The sequence below is a fragment of the Lissotriton helveticus genome, chromosome 2_1, assembly GCF_964261635.1.
Source record: "Lissotriton helveticus chromosome 2_1, aLisHel1.1, whole genome shotgun sequence".
NCBI lineage: Eukaryota > Metazoa > Chordata > Amphibia > Caudata > Salamandridae > Lissotriton > Lissotriton helveticus.
Genome location: NC_136059.1, coordinates 162,918,969 through 162,934,810, shown reverse-complemented (window position 1 = coordinate 162,934,810; position 15,842 = coordinate 162,918,969). Strand labels below are relative to the sequence as shown.

Sequence of the window (15,842 nt, the reverse complement as noted above, 5' to 3'; positions counted from 1 at the left end):
TTTAAGGCCAAGATGATTCCCCCTTCTATTTAATGACCCAAAAGCAAATCCCAAGGCAACGGATGTTTTAACCTGATAGAAGTCCTGATTTTGAGAAGAGTGTGCCCTCCAATACAAATTGGTACAAAAGGGCGTGGTGATGGACGGAGCATCAGAACCAATCAAACACTCACACCCAGTCAAAAGATCTGGGTTTGATCCATCACCGTTCTTTAGCCCACTCTGCCACCCCAGTTCAGACATGGCTATATGCAAATCAGTCTGACCCTGTGCCTCATGGGAACAGTCCTTGTTTCAAGGAACAGTGGTCCCTAACAAGCAAAATGATGATTTCGAATGAATATAGATCAAAAATTGAAGTCTATATAAACTGCCCAGCCGGACAGGGTTTAATAACACAATTGTTGAATTCGTCAATCAATTAAATACAATATCAAAAGTGGGACACAGCCTGTGTCCTACTACTGTATAACAGACAATTGTGACACATATGGACATAAGTGAGGCAAGAACAGGCAGTCTGCATATATTCCAAATTTTTCAGACAATTATTTGCACAAGGTACACTGTTGTGATTTAACTAGAATTCAAATCAAATCATCCAGTGCGAGGTGTCGACGGCGTTTCGATCCCCTTAGGGTATAACAGGATCATCATCAGGACATTCAAATGACATGCCTTTTCATACCTAATGGTATTAGAAGTGGCGTTATTGCCGGTTAGACTAAATGCAGCTAGACTGCAACCGCAAGTCTGCTGGGGAAGGGGGAACACAGTAGTCCCGAAAAATGTTGCCAGTGCAGGTCCACAATGGGGTTCCGGGTGACGCACAGAGTCGATGCTGGAATGCCAGAAACCGGTCCTCGGAAGCTTGTTTCTGGTCCAGGGAAGGCATGGCTTGGCAGTTCGGGCTGGACTGTTCCCATGAGGCACAGGGTCAGACTGATTTATTTGCATGTAGCCATGTCTGAGCTGGGGTGGCAGAGTGGGCTAAAGAACGGTGATGGATCAAACCCAGATCTTTTGACTGGGTGTGAGTGTTTGATTGGTTCTGATGCTCCGTCCATCACCACCCCCTTTTGTACCGCTCCAATACAAATTGAGCAACGTATTCCAGGCTTTGGCAGCTAAACAAAAATTAAATCTCCTCCTGCTTCTGTAAAAAACATCATCAACGTTTTGTTTTACCATATTGTTAAATGTTGTTAATGTGAAAATGTTGCAGCATAGCATGTGACATCAGATGCAAACGGTATCCCTGGGTGAAATTTCAACAGGATAAAATACAAGGTGCTGATGGTGGTGAGGGGGTTGGGGGTAAAATCACACTAAATGGTCACTTTAACGTATCTTGTATGTTTAAGCTGGTATTTTACACTCTTATATAAGTCAATAAGGTTCAATTAATGTCCAGATTCCCAAACTGGTCTAGAGTTTACTTCAATCAAGCAAGTTATCATTTGCAGCACAGTCGATGAAGCAGGTACACAAGCACTGCTTCGGTTTTAAGTAGATTTAAAAAAAATTAAGTATAAGACATCATTTTGTTAGAGCACAACGACTTGTACTAAGGAGTTTTCAAAGTAGTTTAAGGAACCACACGTACAAATTTTAAAACCATAGCACTTACTTTGGTGCAAAAACTTTCCAGACCATGAGATGTCTCCTCAGAATCATGGCAGCACAGACGCAGGCAAGAAGCTGGAAGAGAGATGAAGAAAACAACCTGAGCTACAACTGTGTGAAAGTCACATTCATTCACTGTCGGGCTTTTGTCAGTGCTTACTTCACTGGAGGATGGGGCCATTTCCCACAAATCAACACTATTTAATGTATAGATCGCTTCCCATTTTCTCTTAGGTAGTGTCTGCACCCTCCCTCCACTCTTGTCTTTCCCTTAAAAATCAAAAAGTACACACTTTTTATACAGTTATACAATTGCTAATGTTCTAAACAAGTTATGCTGAACTTGCCCTTGTGCATTTGTTTGTCAGTTTGAGACTGGCCCGGCTTATTTAAAAAAAAACAAAAAAAAAAAAACACATAAGTGACATCGGGTGCATCCAAGACAAAATCCATCAGCGGGCCACTGGCATTGGCGGTAGCTCTAGTCACTGAAAATCATGAAATACAAATGGTGTAGACATTTATATACTGACGTATGGCACACAAATGGGAAACATCATGGCTACAGCCACTAATGGAGGTGAGTATGGTAAGCTTCAGGAGGAAAAAAACAATCCAAAAATTATTATAAACTCTGAACTCTTTAGAGTCCTAATTGTCTGTGTTGCTTTCTGTTATTAACCCCTTAATTGCTAATATATCACCGGAGGCCATATTATAGCTCAGCTTACGGGAATGTGAATCCAGCAGTAGACCTCCAGATGAGTAGGCGGGCGCAGGCTTGTCACTTCGGAATGGCCAGCATCAGTCCATGGCAGGGTGTGGGCATACAGGGTCTTGAATCTGAATAGTGGTGCCCTCTCCTTTGTGAAGAGGGGTATGCAGAAAGGCGGGCTATGAAATCCATTTGTAAATGGAATGCCTGCTTGAACAGTGTTGTTTTTAATTCCCTTTTGAAACCTAAAGGGCAAGGCAGGGCCCTTCAGCCAGGATCAAAGATGTACCAGTGGCGTGCACCCTGGACTCGGACAGGTTTGCAATCATCTTTAATCTGGACTCACTGGTATGGGGCTTTGGCGGGGTGCGCAGCAGGATGTTTAGTGCATCATGATCTGATGGTTGGTACTATTCATGACTGCTGTGCAGGCTGAACTATGAATGACACTTTATAAGGATGATAAAGTTGATGAAATACTATTATGGAACAATTAAGCACCTAATGTAACACCATTTGAGGATAACACATGTGTGTAGAAAGTGTTTGAAAGTCAACAACCTTAATATCTTTCTAAACCATATCATTATCATTTTAATAGTGGTTACTACCAAATGTACATTCTGTAATTAAGGGTGTGCTGATATAAAATCATTTACGGTGCTTACAGCATTTAGTATAAAGACATTCACTTCCACAGAATGAAAGACCCCCTGGGCACAGGACAGCGGCAGAATAGTTGTGTAGCTTGATTGCATCTGTGTGGCGTTTGATACCACGGATCAAGGGATGGGCCCGGAAATTGTACCTCTGAATCTGCAGTCTATAGAGGTCTAGATATTTTTTTGTAACTTTAAATTCCATCAATATTCTACTGAGGCAGTCTGCAGTAGGTCCAATCACTACTGCCAAATTCCTGCTCTCACAAGTGCTTATAGGATCATACGCGTCACCTATAACTTTCAATATGTATGTTGGGTCCCGTGCAAATTGCCAAACCAGTATGTACACACTTCAACTAAAGGGGCCTGCAAGATGGTGCCTTGAGGTATGCATCCACTGCCCAAACCAGTGTGGGCCTTTCTGTCCATACATTCGAATCCCAGCGAAGACAACCCAGTCTTTCTTTCTTGTGAGGCGGTTCCATGGAGTACCAGGGGCAAGAGCAACCTTTCTTATGTGCAGTACTTAGAAATGCTAAAAACGGTGGCCTAACGCATATGTGAAAAAAATATAAACGTTAGTACTTCACACTCACTTCTCTTGGTGTGCGTTGTGGGGGCCTCAATACTTCATAAAACAACACAGCTAACAGAACTGTTGATTTCGTCCTTGTGATGCTCAAGTCCTTCTAGGACACCTCTTTGGGTTCAAATAAGAATTTGAGGCAAGAGGCACAGGCCCTGCATAGCATTTACCTTTCAGATTTTATATTTCCAACCGTGAAGCGTAGCTACAACAAAAATGTATGAGATTAACTGTTCAGACGACCTAGCCTGCCTACCATTTAAAAGATCGCTGCAGACAGGAATATTTACAAGGTGTATATGGATTGTACACAGATGTTTGTTGTTGTTACCAGAGCACTCTGCGTTGCTTTGTCCAGAATGCAATACCCTAAAATACAAGTTGAAAAACTTGCGGTATAAACTTAATATTGTGGCCAATAATTAAGGAACAACATGTTAAACAGTAGATCTGAATTCCCAAGTGGTACAGTTTCTTATTTGCTTCAGCCCAGGGGAAAACTCTAAAATACAGTTACACAGGATGGCCTTGTAAGACAGTGAAAATTTTATTTTGTTTCCAAAGTTAAAGTATGAGGCTTCTTTCATATATTTACACAAGTGGAGTCAATTATTTATAGTAACGGATTTGCACCGTAAAATCTTTGAGGTTCATTAAAAGCAACCCCAGAAATCTGAAAAATCTTGCCTAGAAAAAGTGGTGTGCCTCAATTTGACACTATTTATGCATTCATGTTAAGGTCCAAAAGCAGACATTAAGAGTGAAAAAAAAGAAAATTCAAAACCAGCAACAGGATGAAAGAACATTTGTGAATTACAGTATACATGAGAGGGAACCAGAAATAACAGAGCATTAGCAGACAGGGATCGAAACTTATCAGGGTGAGGGGCAATGCAAAGCAGCAGAGCAAGATGATGACAAATGTACAAATGGCAGGGGACCAAGAAGGGGAGAGAAAGGAAAATTGGAATGCAAAGAATGAGAAGCGATAGAGGAAGGAGTAAGCTAACATTATCCACGACAGGATTTCAAAACAGACCTATCATGGATGTCGCAGATCACCAAAGTCAGACATAACAAGGGTAATGTGGCTCTGTAAAGGAGTGCAAGTTAGGCCTGCTTTTGGATTAGTTCTAGGATTTTTAATAAAGGGGACTACTGGGTCTATTTCTGCACTGGAATCTGGTCAGCATGCTGGGAAAATAATCCTTCCCCATCTAGTTATGCAGCTGTTTTCCCACAGCTGGTGTATTATGCTTTGGAGTCTAAACAGACCTATTCACAAATCTTCTCTTCCACTCCGACTTTCATTTAATAAAGGTACGACCTAAAGATGATCTCTGAATACCAATGCGTTGTGTTAGGAGTCACATAATAGCACAGATTACATCCCCTCTATTATTTCCCAAGCTAAACTGTATATATTTATTCAGTCAAAAACCATTTTCCAAGAGTTCGCTTAGTCGAACAGCTCTAAACATCGGTGGAAAAAAGCCCTCAACTTCGAGAGTCCAAGTTCACATGCAAGGGATGTGAACAAAGAAAGGACGGGGGCTAAAGTCTGCATGTATGGTTACATCACATGCCCCTTACCTGCATCCCGAGGACAAAGAGGTACTTCATGCCCAACTGCAGAAGGGCAGCTGAGAACTTCTCCGGTGATTCCCTCAGCCTCATCTCCATCAAGGGTGCCTCCTGGTCTTCCTCAACCTTCCCAGAGTGGACCCCTTTCTTCAGCCTCTGCTTCTGTGAACTGGATGCCTCACCCAGAAAGGGCCAGAACAGCAGCAGAGGGCAGCCGACTACCTCGAGGGTACAAATGGAGAAAGTTACTATTAGGACAGAGAACAGCAGAGGTCTATGTAACAGAACTTAAAAATACAGCTCACAACCATCAACACAGAGCGAGAACAAGAATGCTCCACAACCAAATGCAATTCCTTCTACAAGACCACAATTGAATAAGAAAGATAGGCACACATGTTTTGGTTGCAAGTTAGTTTGTTCTCAAGGACTGTAATAATAACCAGGATATTGTATTATATTCTTTAAAAATAACATTTTCCCATGACTATTCAACACACTCATTTTGCAACTTTTCCCCAGGGTTTGTGTAGACCAGAATCAGAAACCGACACGAGATCCAGTAGAAGAAAAGGAGGGGTAGGTGTTCATAAAGAAAGGGCATATGCTGGCCATTGAGAAACAGATTACAATCTTCATCAACAGGAAGGCGCAATGGTACATGTTGGAGATGGATGGGAATGTTTCTCACATGTAACTCTAGGTGGCATTTCGAGAATCCTATGCGCTGATGAACGCTAACATTATTTCCATAGGATACTAGCAAACGTTTGAAACACTGTTTAATACTCAAATTGGGGGTTTGTCGTCAATTGGAAAGATTCCCATGCTAAAGATCTACAATGACAAGAAACCTTACCTCCTCCGTCATGGGGTCCTTATCATATGATGACTGCTAGATTATAACATAAATTAGTTCACTCACATGGTAGGAAGGGCTAATGATAAGGCCAAATTGACATTAATGGAAGGGATTTCTAAGGGTAGCTTGTCCCACCTAGGGATTATTTTTTTTTAATCTCAGTCAATAACATGATGCTTGCCAAAAGCATACGTATCAATCTCCATGTCGCAGTGCAAGATATCTCAGCAGTAAGAGCATTACCTAGAAAGGTGGCGATTTCCAACTTACCTGTAGTAGAGTGAAATCAAAAGTAACAAGTATACATATATATATATTTTTAACACAGATTATAGAAGTAGGCATTATATGCAACAATGTTTGTTTTAAAGTAATGATAATTATACATAAAGCTATGTATTTTTACCCCCCTAATATTATAGCCACCAAAGTTATCTGGCACAACCCTGACCAAGCCTTGCCCCCTTGCATTCTAGCTAACCTCAATGTGCCCCAAGCTAGAACAGGGACACAGTCGTACAGCATTCTCCAGTGCCACTGCCAAATGCTGGAACCAAGCTCCCTCTTCTGCTCCACAACTAACCCAAACCACTGATGCTCAGAAACGCTTAAGACTTGATTGTTCAACTAACACTGTACTTAAACTTTTTGTGATACTTCAATGGTTTTATCTTGTTTTAGGATGATGTAATGCAGAAAGTGCATAGAAGTTAGCACAAACGTGTGCTAATAAACAGATTACAATAACACTTTTAGTATGTAAATAAGTTGTCTACAGTTTGCTAACACAACCTTCTGCAAGAACATATCCATCTGGCTATCGATTGGTCAGAAATAGGCATACCAGTCCCCACACCAGTATAGAGGGCTGAAGCGGCTTACTACTCCCTCAATTCTTCATAGGTGATTACTCAAAGCCTTAGTTCCGTCTAGGTAATTCCTCACAACTTGTAAAGCATCTGCAGTATGAAGAGTTTTGGTTGCAGGAATTGTGAAGTTAGTGAAAAACACAGACAGATGAAGTGTATGGTTTAAATGGAAATGGGATATCTTCTGAAGAGAAGAAATGATAGAGGAATACACAAAATAATCTCACTTCAGAGAAATACCATTTAAGACTAATTACTTATTCTCCTATCGGATGAGAAATTTACAAGATTATATACCTTGAATTCCACCTTGACCCATGGCTCAATAGGATGACATCAATTTAGTCAATAAAACACACATAAGATAATGGGAGGCAAATAGTCTATGTGCAATCACTCAGGGCATCTTTCCAACTCATCAATATTTTGCCCCTCATGCCACACTGCTATTTAAAAATCAGCCTTGGTCTTACTCCTGCAGGAACAGTCTAGCCTTAACTACCACGCCAGGTCCTCCCTGAACTGGTACAAAAGCAACTCAGGACCGGTTTCGGCTTATTTGGGCATCTTCAGTTGGGTGCATCTTGGTTTCAGTGGCAGACTGGGGCATATCTGTGGCCACTTAAGAAGTTACATCAAACACTCAAAAGGTGATGGAAGGAATGCTTGAAAATAGTCTTGCCACTGCCAATTGCTTGGAGTAGCATTATACCCCGTCGTTTTTTTCCCCACCATGCCACATCAGATTAAGCTAACACATAAGCTACGCCGATGACATAATTTGTGAATTCCTCAAGGATCCTCCCTGAGTCCAACCCTCTTCAATGCATAACTGATCTCATTAGCCAGCGACATCTGCTCTCTCAATGTCAACGTCCTCTCCTATGCCATGTAACTCGTTCTCTCACTCGTGGACATAATTCCCAGTAACCGGATCAAGTTCAATGCCTACATGATGGAAATTGCCTACAGGATGGAGACCAATTGTGTAAAGCTAAACACCAACAAGATCTTTGACAAGTGCACAAAAAAGTGAGAACGCCGATCGACGAGGTTTATACCGCGAGGCTACACCTGGAGGGACCGTACTCGGATTGTCGTGCTCCATTACTCCTGATAACTGGGAACCACACTCTCATCATACATACCAGGCATGTGTACACCTACAATTTTCTGGGACCTCACTCGGATTCGCATGCTCCATTACTCCTGATAACTGGAAATCACACTCTCATCATATATACCAGGCTCGTGTACACCTACAATTTTCTGAATCTTCTGCTACAGGGGCTTTATTTCACAACCCTCGGATTGATCTCCTTTAACCTAAAAATAGTACGATGTTTACAACTAAGAAGAAGTGATTGCTACAATCTGATTGTCCGTAATGCTCTGACTGCTACGGCAGGAATACTCCACACAGGACTTACTGACCCCCAATCGAGCATGCTGTCTTCGGATACTTGGCTATGACTAACAGCCCTGACGAAGTCGCTAAACCGATGAAACACGTGTTGGCTACGTGAACTGCAAACAGGATCTACAAATAAAAGATCTGTGCTGACGCTAAAGAATCGGATGATTTCATTATTGACATGCAACAGAACAATTTTCTTTTCTATTCTAATGTGTAATTGATAACTACTGTATAGTAATTAACCACTTGTATATGTAGTGTGTGCCCAGGACTCGTCAATTGTGCTCGTTTGTGATTGGGAAGCCAGTGGAGCTCTTTCAGGTGTGGTGTGATGTGAGCACGGTGTGGAACGTTGAAAGTAATGCTGGCTCCAAGTTCTGGATGGTCTGCAGCCTTCTGTTGAGTTTTTATTGATCCGTTATAGAGGGTGTACCTATAGTCCGGCTTGCTTGTGACCAAGTCATTTGTGATTGTTTTCTGGTTGCCGATTGGGGGCCCTTTGAAAATCTTCCTCAGCTTCTTCAGGGTAGGGAAGCATGAGGCAGTGACCACATTGACTTCGATGGTCATGCCGAGTTTGCGGTCGATAATGATATTGAGGTTGTTGGTGTTGTCAGTTATAGCTCTGTTGATTACCAGGTGGAGTCTCGCTGTGATGTGAGAATTCAAACTCTTCACTCAACCTTTCAAGGCACTGCATAACACTGGTCAAGCACACCTCAATATTTGCATCTGCTTTCACAAACCTTCCAGACACTTGCGCTCGTCCGCACTCCTACTCGCACAAATCCCTACACATATAAACAAAACTCTGCCAGGCAAGCCTTCTCCTAAAGCATGGAATGACCTACCTCTACACATCATCTCCCCACTTCTTGAATTCCGAAAGAAGGTGAAGACCTTGCTCTTTCAGTAGACCCACTAGCCCAGAGGTGTGGCTGGAATCACACCTGCTCAGTGCCAGGATACCCTTCTGGGTGATATTGTGCTCTACTAATCTGTATAACATAACATGCACATCACCCTTGGTGACACTCCACTTGGAACAAGATTGAGGCATCCTTTGTTTAATTACATCTCCTGGCAACCTTTAAAACCTCTAAAGATACCATATTAGATACAAGACTTTCAAATAACGTATCTCAGGATCAGTATTTAATTTTTTTAATCTTTTCTCAAAGACTGGCAATAAAACCTAACCTTGCATTTTCACTGCTCAGAACCCAAAATGGTCAAATGCAGCATTCCACTGGGCTCCCTCCCATGCCCAATTCTTTTTAATATTCATATGCATCTACTGGCCAGATCGCTTCACCAAGTGGGAGCACAATTCTATATGGATATGGATGATAAGCTGTTGATTTTTGGATTAGCAAACAAAAAGCGTCTACCTGGCTTCCCTCAGGCTGCAATGATTGATTGTCTATCGGACACCGAACAATAGATGTGCAGAAACATCTTCAAATTAAACCATCCAAAATCAAACTCCTCTCGACTCCTTGTGAATCTTATAAACTCCCTAGGCTATCACCCAGGTATGGGGCAAAAACCAGTCACAGAACCTCACTGCAAAACCAATGCATTTATATTAATGTTATGTTATCTGGAATATATAGAGCGCGCGGCTACTCCAAAGAGTGTCCCGATGTTAATGCAGATTTATCAATAAAGACTCGGAAGGCTTATTTAGCCAAAACTTGTTTAAGGTAATTAAACATGCAGAGTTCCTCACTTCCTTTCAACAACGCTAAATTTCACCTCTCAACCACGAATGCCCTTATTCAATTACATCTCAACTATGGGAACTCAGTGTACCTGACTTCTCTGGAAACTCTTCTTAAGCAACTGTATCTGTTAAAAAACTGAAGGAAGTGACCCGATTAGGGTCACCGGGTCACTCGCAACCACCTCTCAGCCTTCCATTCAAATGAAGAGTCGGTCAGACAGTAGAGAATACAAACCAATATATGTCTATTCACATACACTCGAGTGGAGCCAGGTCTGCCCAGTCTCTTAGGATTGCTGCAGAGGAACTGACATCAGCAAACATGGTGATACATTATGTACGATTCAGAACCAATGAAGGCATGCCCACAATGGAATTTTCCAGGCAGATGCATCTACACAAAGAAGTACAGAAGGATATGTTTCGATCCTGCACACAGTATCTACCATTCAAGGTCACTCCGTCCATGCCCACCGCTAGACTAGTGGGAGAAGGCGGAGGAGAAATAGAGTGAAGAGGGTCAAAAAGGGGGAATATTTAACGACCATAGCAACTCAAACCCCACTGCACTGCGCCAACAGATCGTTATTATTTTAAACTATCAGGCGTTGTGTTAATTTTTGACCCTAGGATAATACCTATTAAACATATTTTTTGTCCTTGGAGTCAATTTTACTGTCACTTTTCTTCACTTTGTTTTTCACTAGCACTGCACTCCATCAGCACTATCTGAAAATTACTGTGGTTGCGACAAATACTATCAAAATCCATCTCTGCACCATCACCAGGTGCGCTGGGTGAGATCTGGATTTATGAGATGTATCCCACATGACGATATTCCATCATAAGGGTGGGCTGATGGGAACTTTTTTCAACCCAGTGATATTTCATTAGTGTTTTGGTGGACTCACGTTCTTAGGTCCGACACAACTGACAGACAACACTATGGACCTATCATCTCCTATTGTATGCTCACACTCTTCCACCCACTGACACGGGGCCGGCCACCCACGCAGGTCCATGTAGCGGTGGCTAAGCGGTGCCTCGTGCGGAGCCTCCGGCTCACCAAGCATACAGTACCCTATGCCCCGAACCTGCCTCTGCTGGGGACACCCCTGGGCGCAGGCACATTGTCCTCGACCGAGCTGCGCAGCTGGACTGCGGCAGACTTGGACGACCTGGGCGGCCTGTACAGCGACGGGGAGCTATTGCCCTTCGAGACCTTGGCCGCGGACACTGAACTGCCGGTGGGTCAATTTCTGACACATGCCAGACTCCTCCGTGAGTTCACAAAGGCATGGGGTGACCTCAGTCACGAGCCGTCCACTCACCTACTCATCCAATACCTACATGTGATGGGAGATGGATCCCACCTTGTGCATTGGCTCGCACAAGCCTTACACAGCCACACGCAATTTTCCTCTCAGAGATTGAGGGAGAAGTGGGTGACCGTCCGTGGCACAGACTGGACGGACAACCAATGGAACGCTATTTTAGCAGGCGCCAGGGTCGTCCCCCGCAACGCACGATTCAAGATTATCCAATATTACATAATCCACCGTGCATATCTGTCTCCGGACAAACTGAATCGCTACTTTGGACTCACTTCATCGGCGTGTCCCAGATGCGGCCTCCAGGACTCAGACTTCCTGCATGCACTCTGGAGCTGCACACATCTTGCCTCGTACTGGTCTGTGGTCGCGGACATGTTGACGGCGGCCACTGGCGAAACTCTCCCCAAGACGTGGGAAGTGTGCCTATTGGGACTATACAAGAGGACCAAGCAGACCAAGCTACGGGCACGCTTTTGGGATTTAGGTCTCATCACGGCCAAGCGTCTTATCACACGACGTTGGAAAAATGCCGACCCACCGCGCCCTGCGGACTGGCGTCGCTCTTTTGCCGCCTGGGCCTGTGCGGAGAGTGTGTCCCTCCACAGGGAGGAAACCGCAGGCCTCCGGAAATACCCGATCGCCCAGGACTGGGATGCTGCCCTGATTGCATATCACCGCGCATGCACACAAGCCGGCGTGGAGTACCGTCCCGACACGGCACAGAGAGGGCCCTCTTGATTGCTGTCCACACCTGGCACGGACTCCGCCGCCCCCTCCCCCCCCCCTTGCCCTCCCCCCTCCCCCCCCTCCTGACCTCCCCCCGCTCCGCGTGCCCACCCCCCCCTCCTCCGGCGACTGAGACCGTATGTAGCGGAGACGTCTCCTGCCGCGTTCGCCTTCCTGCCGCTTGCCCCCCCCCCTCCCTCGCAGCGGCGGCGACGCCGCCTCCTCACTTGTCCCCGCCCCTACATGACCCACATAAGATGCACCACACACAGCTAGGATCCTAGGTACGCTACCATACACACGAATGTTTGTCCAACAGTTATTGAAATGTTTCTCCCTCCCCCCTGTATCAGACTACCCAGTTAATTCTTTTGGTTACCACAGAGGCCGATCATACTGTGCCATCAATTATGCCCGACCATGCTTCCTCGTCTACATCTCACATGAAGCTGCTTGGATGCGCCCAGGACTAGGAAGTGGGCACCCAACGATCCTTGGGTCATCGGAGGATATGCTGTTGCCTCTATCCTCTGCTGCATTGAACGGGGAACTCCATTTCACGCAATGACTGTTGACTTTTCTTTGTGAACACGCTGGTCCCTTTCTGCAGTGCTGCGAACTGCGGGCACTGCACCATGAGTCACTTCCTGGCACCATCACTTATGAACTAATGCACTTCCACCAGCAACTGTTTATTTTCACTCATGTATAATTGCTATGTTGACATGTGCTATTTGCTGGGTACTATTTGTGACAATAATCCGTTACTGTGACACTGTATGATTAACTACTGGCTTATCTGTGAATATAAATAAAGTTTGGGACCGTTGGTCTTAAAAAAAAAAAAAAATCATCTCCTATTGTATTTTCTAGTGGGAGAAGGCCTCTATCCAGTGGGAAATAAATGTGCTAATAAGAACAGTGTATTCATATAAGAAAAGCAAGGCCCAACCTTGGAGAAACGAGACTTACCAAAAGCTGTTTTTTCAGGAAAGGAAAGATTAGTTTGATCATGGTTCAAAATGGCAGCCAAACAAACAAGCATTTGCAATGCAATCGGTCTCGCCTTTAGGACCTTATATGTATTTAACTATGCAGCACATTAGCCTGGGTGCAGAAACATCTACTGTTCTTTAACATGGAGGGAAAGTAAGCACCAGACTGTGTGACACGCCAGGTATGGGAACACAGGGAGAGAAATATTGCCTTTCAGCAGGAAATGGTATAGTCCAAAGTTCTGTTTTTAATATAAAATCAGGGCGTTCAGTGGTAATGTCACTGGAAATATAAGATTTGAAAAAAATATTACTGTCCTCGGGTGCTTGTGGAAAACAAGTTCTATGGACTGGAATCTAGAGAATGATAAAGTGGTTCTGGTATTTTACTGACCTCTGCTGGTCGTTTTCTATCAAGAACGTTAAATAGAGGCAGTTGCCAGAAAAAAAGAAGAAAGTCTCTCAACAGAAAGCAATTCTTGTATTTGACTGACCTCTGCTGGTGATTTTCTATCAAGACAGTTAAATATAGGCAGTTGAACAGAAAGAAAAAGTCCCTAAGCGGAAGCAGAAAAGAAAGTCCTAGGGCTGATCTCCAGAGCCCACAAAGTACATACACATATGAGTATATACTAAAGTATATACAAGAGGTTTCGAATGCTCAACCTAAAAAAGGTGCAGCGAATGCTAACTTACATAGAACAATACATAATCAACATGGCAAAACATTTTCATTCTAACAGAACACGGGCGCCAGACATCACGAATGCTCGAAATTCTCACGTATTTCTTCCATGTGATGCCAGTTCCACTAGTTCTGATCTTATATGATGGCCATAATTCGTAGCTGCCCAAAAACATTCAATGGCACTCACCTAAACATACTCCAGCAAATTCTATTGTCTGTTCCAAGGTTGCAAACTGCCAAGTTTGGAGACAGGGCTTTCTCATCTGTGCGTCTTTGCTTTGAATGCAACCTTCTGCTGTTTAGAAAACTTCAGAAGTCCTATCCGTTTTACCTGATGTAAATTCTTATATGGTCATGCGCTTTCAATTTAGCGCCAAGAAGCTCCAGCGAATGTGCACTCTACAGGGAAAAAATATATACTAACAACTGTGTAGAGCTGTTGTAAGTGGTGGTAGAGCTGTTGTATGAAGCTGTAGCTGGTTCAGACTTCGACATTAACAAGTACACCGCGATACCAAACCACTACTAGCCAGGGGTGTTATCTAAGGACAATGGTCATGGTGTACGAGTCTGTCTTGGTTCTTCTGAGGACTGGATGGCTTTTAAGGTTTTGAAGCTAAATCCCTCAAAATTGCATTTGCTTCTGAAACAAACTTCCCCCTGTTCAAGTATGGCTACATGCACTTTGTGTACTGAATACTACACCAACACTTGAGTTTACACGAAGTATAGATTTTATTCCCACCTGAAAACTGTGATTCAAACCACACACTGATAAAATCTCAAAGTCAGGATTCTACCAATTCTCTTTGCTGAGAAACATCAAACCCTTCTTAAACCCCTCTGATATAAAAATCACTGCAAAGACCCTTACTTGTCATGCTTGGATAGCAGAAATGCCTACATTACTTGCAGGTACATCTCGCCAGTTTCAATGTCGGTCTTCTGTTTCATTGAGCTTTGAAATCTTGCTTTTTAAACTAGCCTTATCCTATTCACGCTCTCTACTGACCGATCCAGTCTCCAGTTTTGCGGATTGTCATTTTCAGAACGGTCTATTAAAATAAGATCTCTCCCTGACCTCCTGCTCGTCATGAAAGTGATGACATTCCTAATATATTTTCACCCAATTATAAAAGCAGCGCTAATCCTGTTCTCTTACTCGCATTATACCAAAATAATCTACTCAGTCCTTAACATGCACATTTTAAGCATAAAAGAAAAAATACATTCTACAGAGTTATTATATTTAATATCTCAAAAGGATCTGATGAGCACCTGACAATCTTCAATGTTGTATGCAAAATAATTCTCTAACTTACCTGCAAAGAGGATGTGTGAGGAGAATGTATTGGCCCCGACCAGAAGCGCAGGGATTAGGTTGCTGCTGTGGCCCTCGTAAAAACCCACAAAGGCGGCATTCCAGTGAATCGCTGGGAAGATGGGCTGGTGGCCAGAGGAGTAAAAGAACTGTGTGGCTGCAAATATCCAGGCGGTGACTGCATACCATGGAACTGAGAAGAGCTCTGTAGCAAAGAAACAAAATAGAGAGACAATCGTCATCTTTGAAAAATGAGTTAAAGCATTGCAAGCCCGAGCAGAGCAGGTGAAACAGCTACGTACCTGCGCCAAGAAATAGCAAATGAGCAAGAGAAAAAAAGCAGCCAGGCGCTAGAGGGGATAGTTGGAAGATAGAAATAAAAGAAGGGATGAGAAATCAAAGTGCATGTTTCTGAAAAGAAGGTGAGTAAAGGTGTCCAAAACAAGCCTGTTGCTTGTGAAAGCCCAGTAAAAGCAGTGGTAAGCAGTGGTATATGCAGGTTCAACTGCAGCTCCCCATTGTTCCACACGACTCTCCAAAGTGACAATTAATACAGCTAACAAGATCCTTCTTCCTTATGCCAGTGCCCTCACCCCCAATTAAGAGACTACATAATGGCCAAGACATTGTTAAGGATAGGCGTAGATGGGGCCTTCAGATTGTTAATAAACCAAGCCATCTTCAGAAGTCCAATATTGTTACAAGGAATGAACTGGTTCCCCTTCCTTGAC

At 43.5% G+C, this 15,842-nt stretch overlaps 1 protein-coding gene across 5 annotated transcripts in view; it reads right to left on the bottom strand.

Annotated features, from left to right (window-relative positions):
• The window catches only part of PIGO (phosphatidylinositol glycan anchor biosynthesis class O), a 131,463-nt gene that overhangs the window by 30,895 nt on the left and 84,726 nt on the right, over window positions 1-15,842 (bottom strand). For 4 of the 5 annotated variants that reach the window (XM_078674671.1, XM_078674675.1, XM_078674674.1 and 1 more), the window contains 3 exons: window positions 15,113-15,316; window positions 5,183-5,391; window positions 1,631-1,701 (listed from right to left, as the gene is read on the bottom strand). In XM_078674671.1, the coding sequence (XP_078530797.1) occupies window positions 1,631-1,701; window positions 5,183-5,391; window positions 15,113-15,316 (484 nt within the window). Of the gene's footprint in view, window positions 1-1,630; window positions 1,702-5,182; window positions 5,396-15,112; window positions 15,317-15,842 lie in introns of those variants that run through there. The other variant, XM_078674676.1, reaches the window with a different exon arrangement.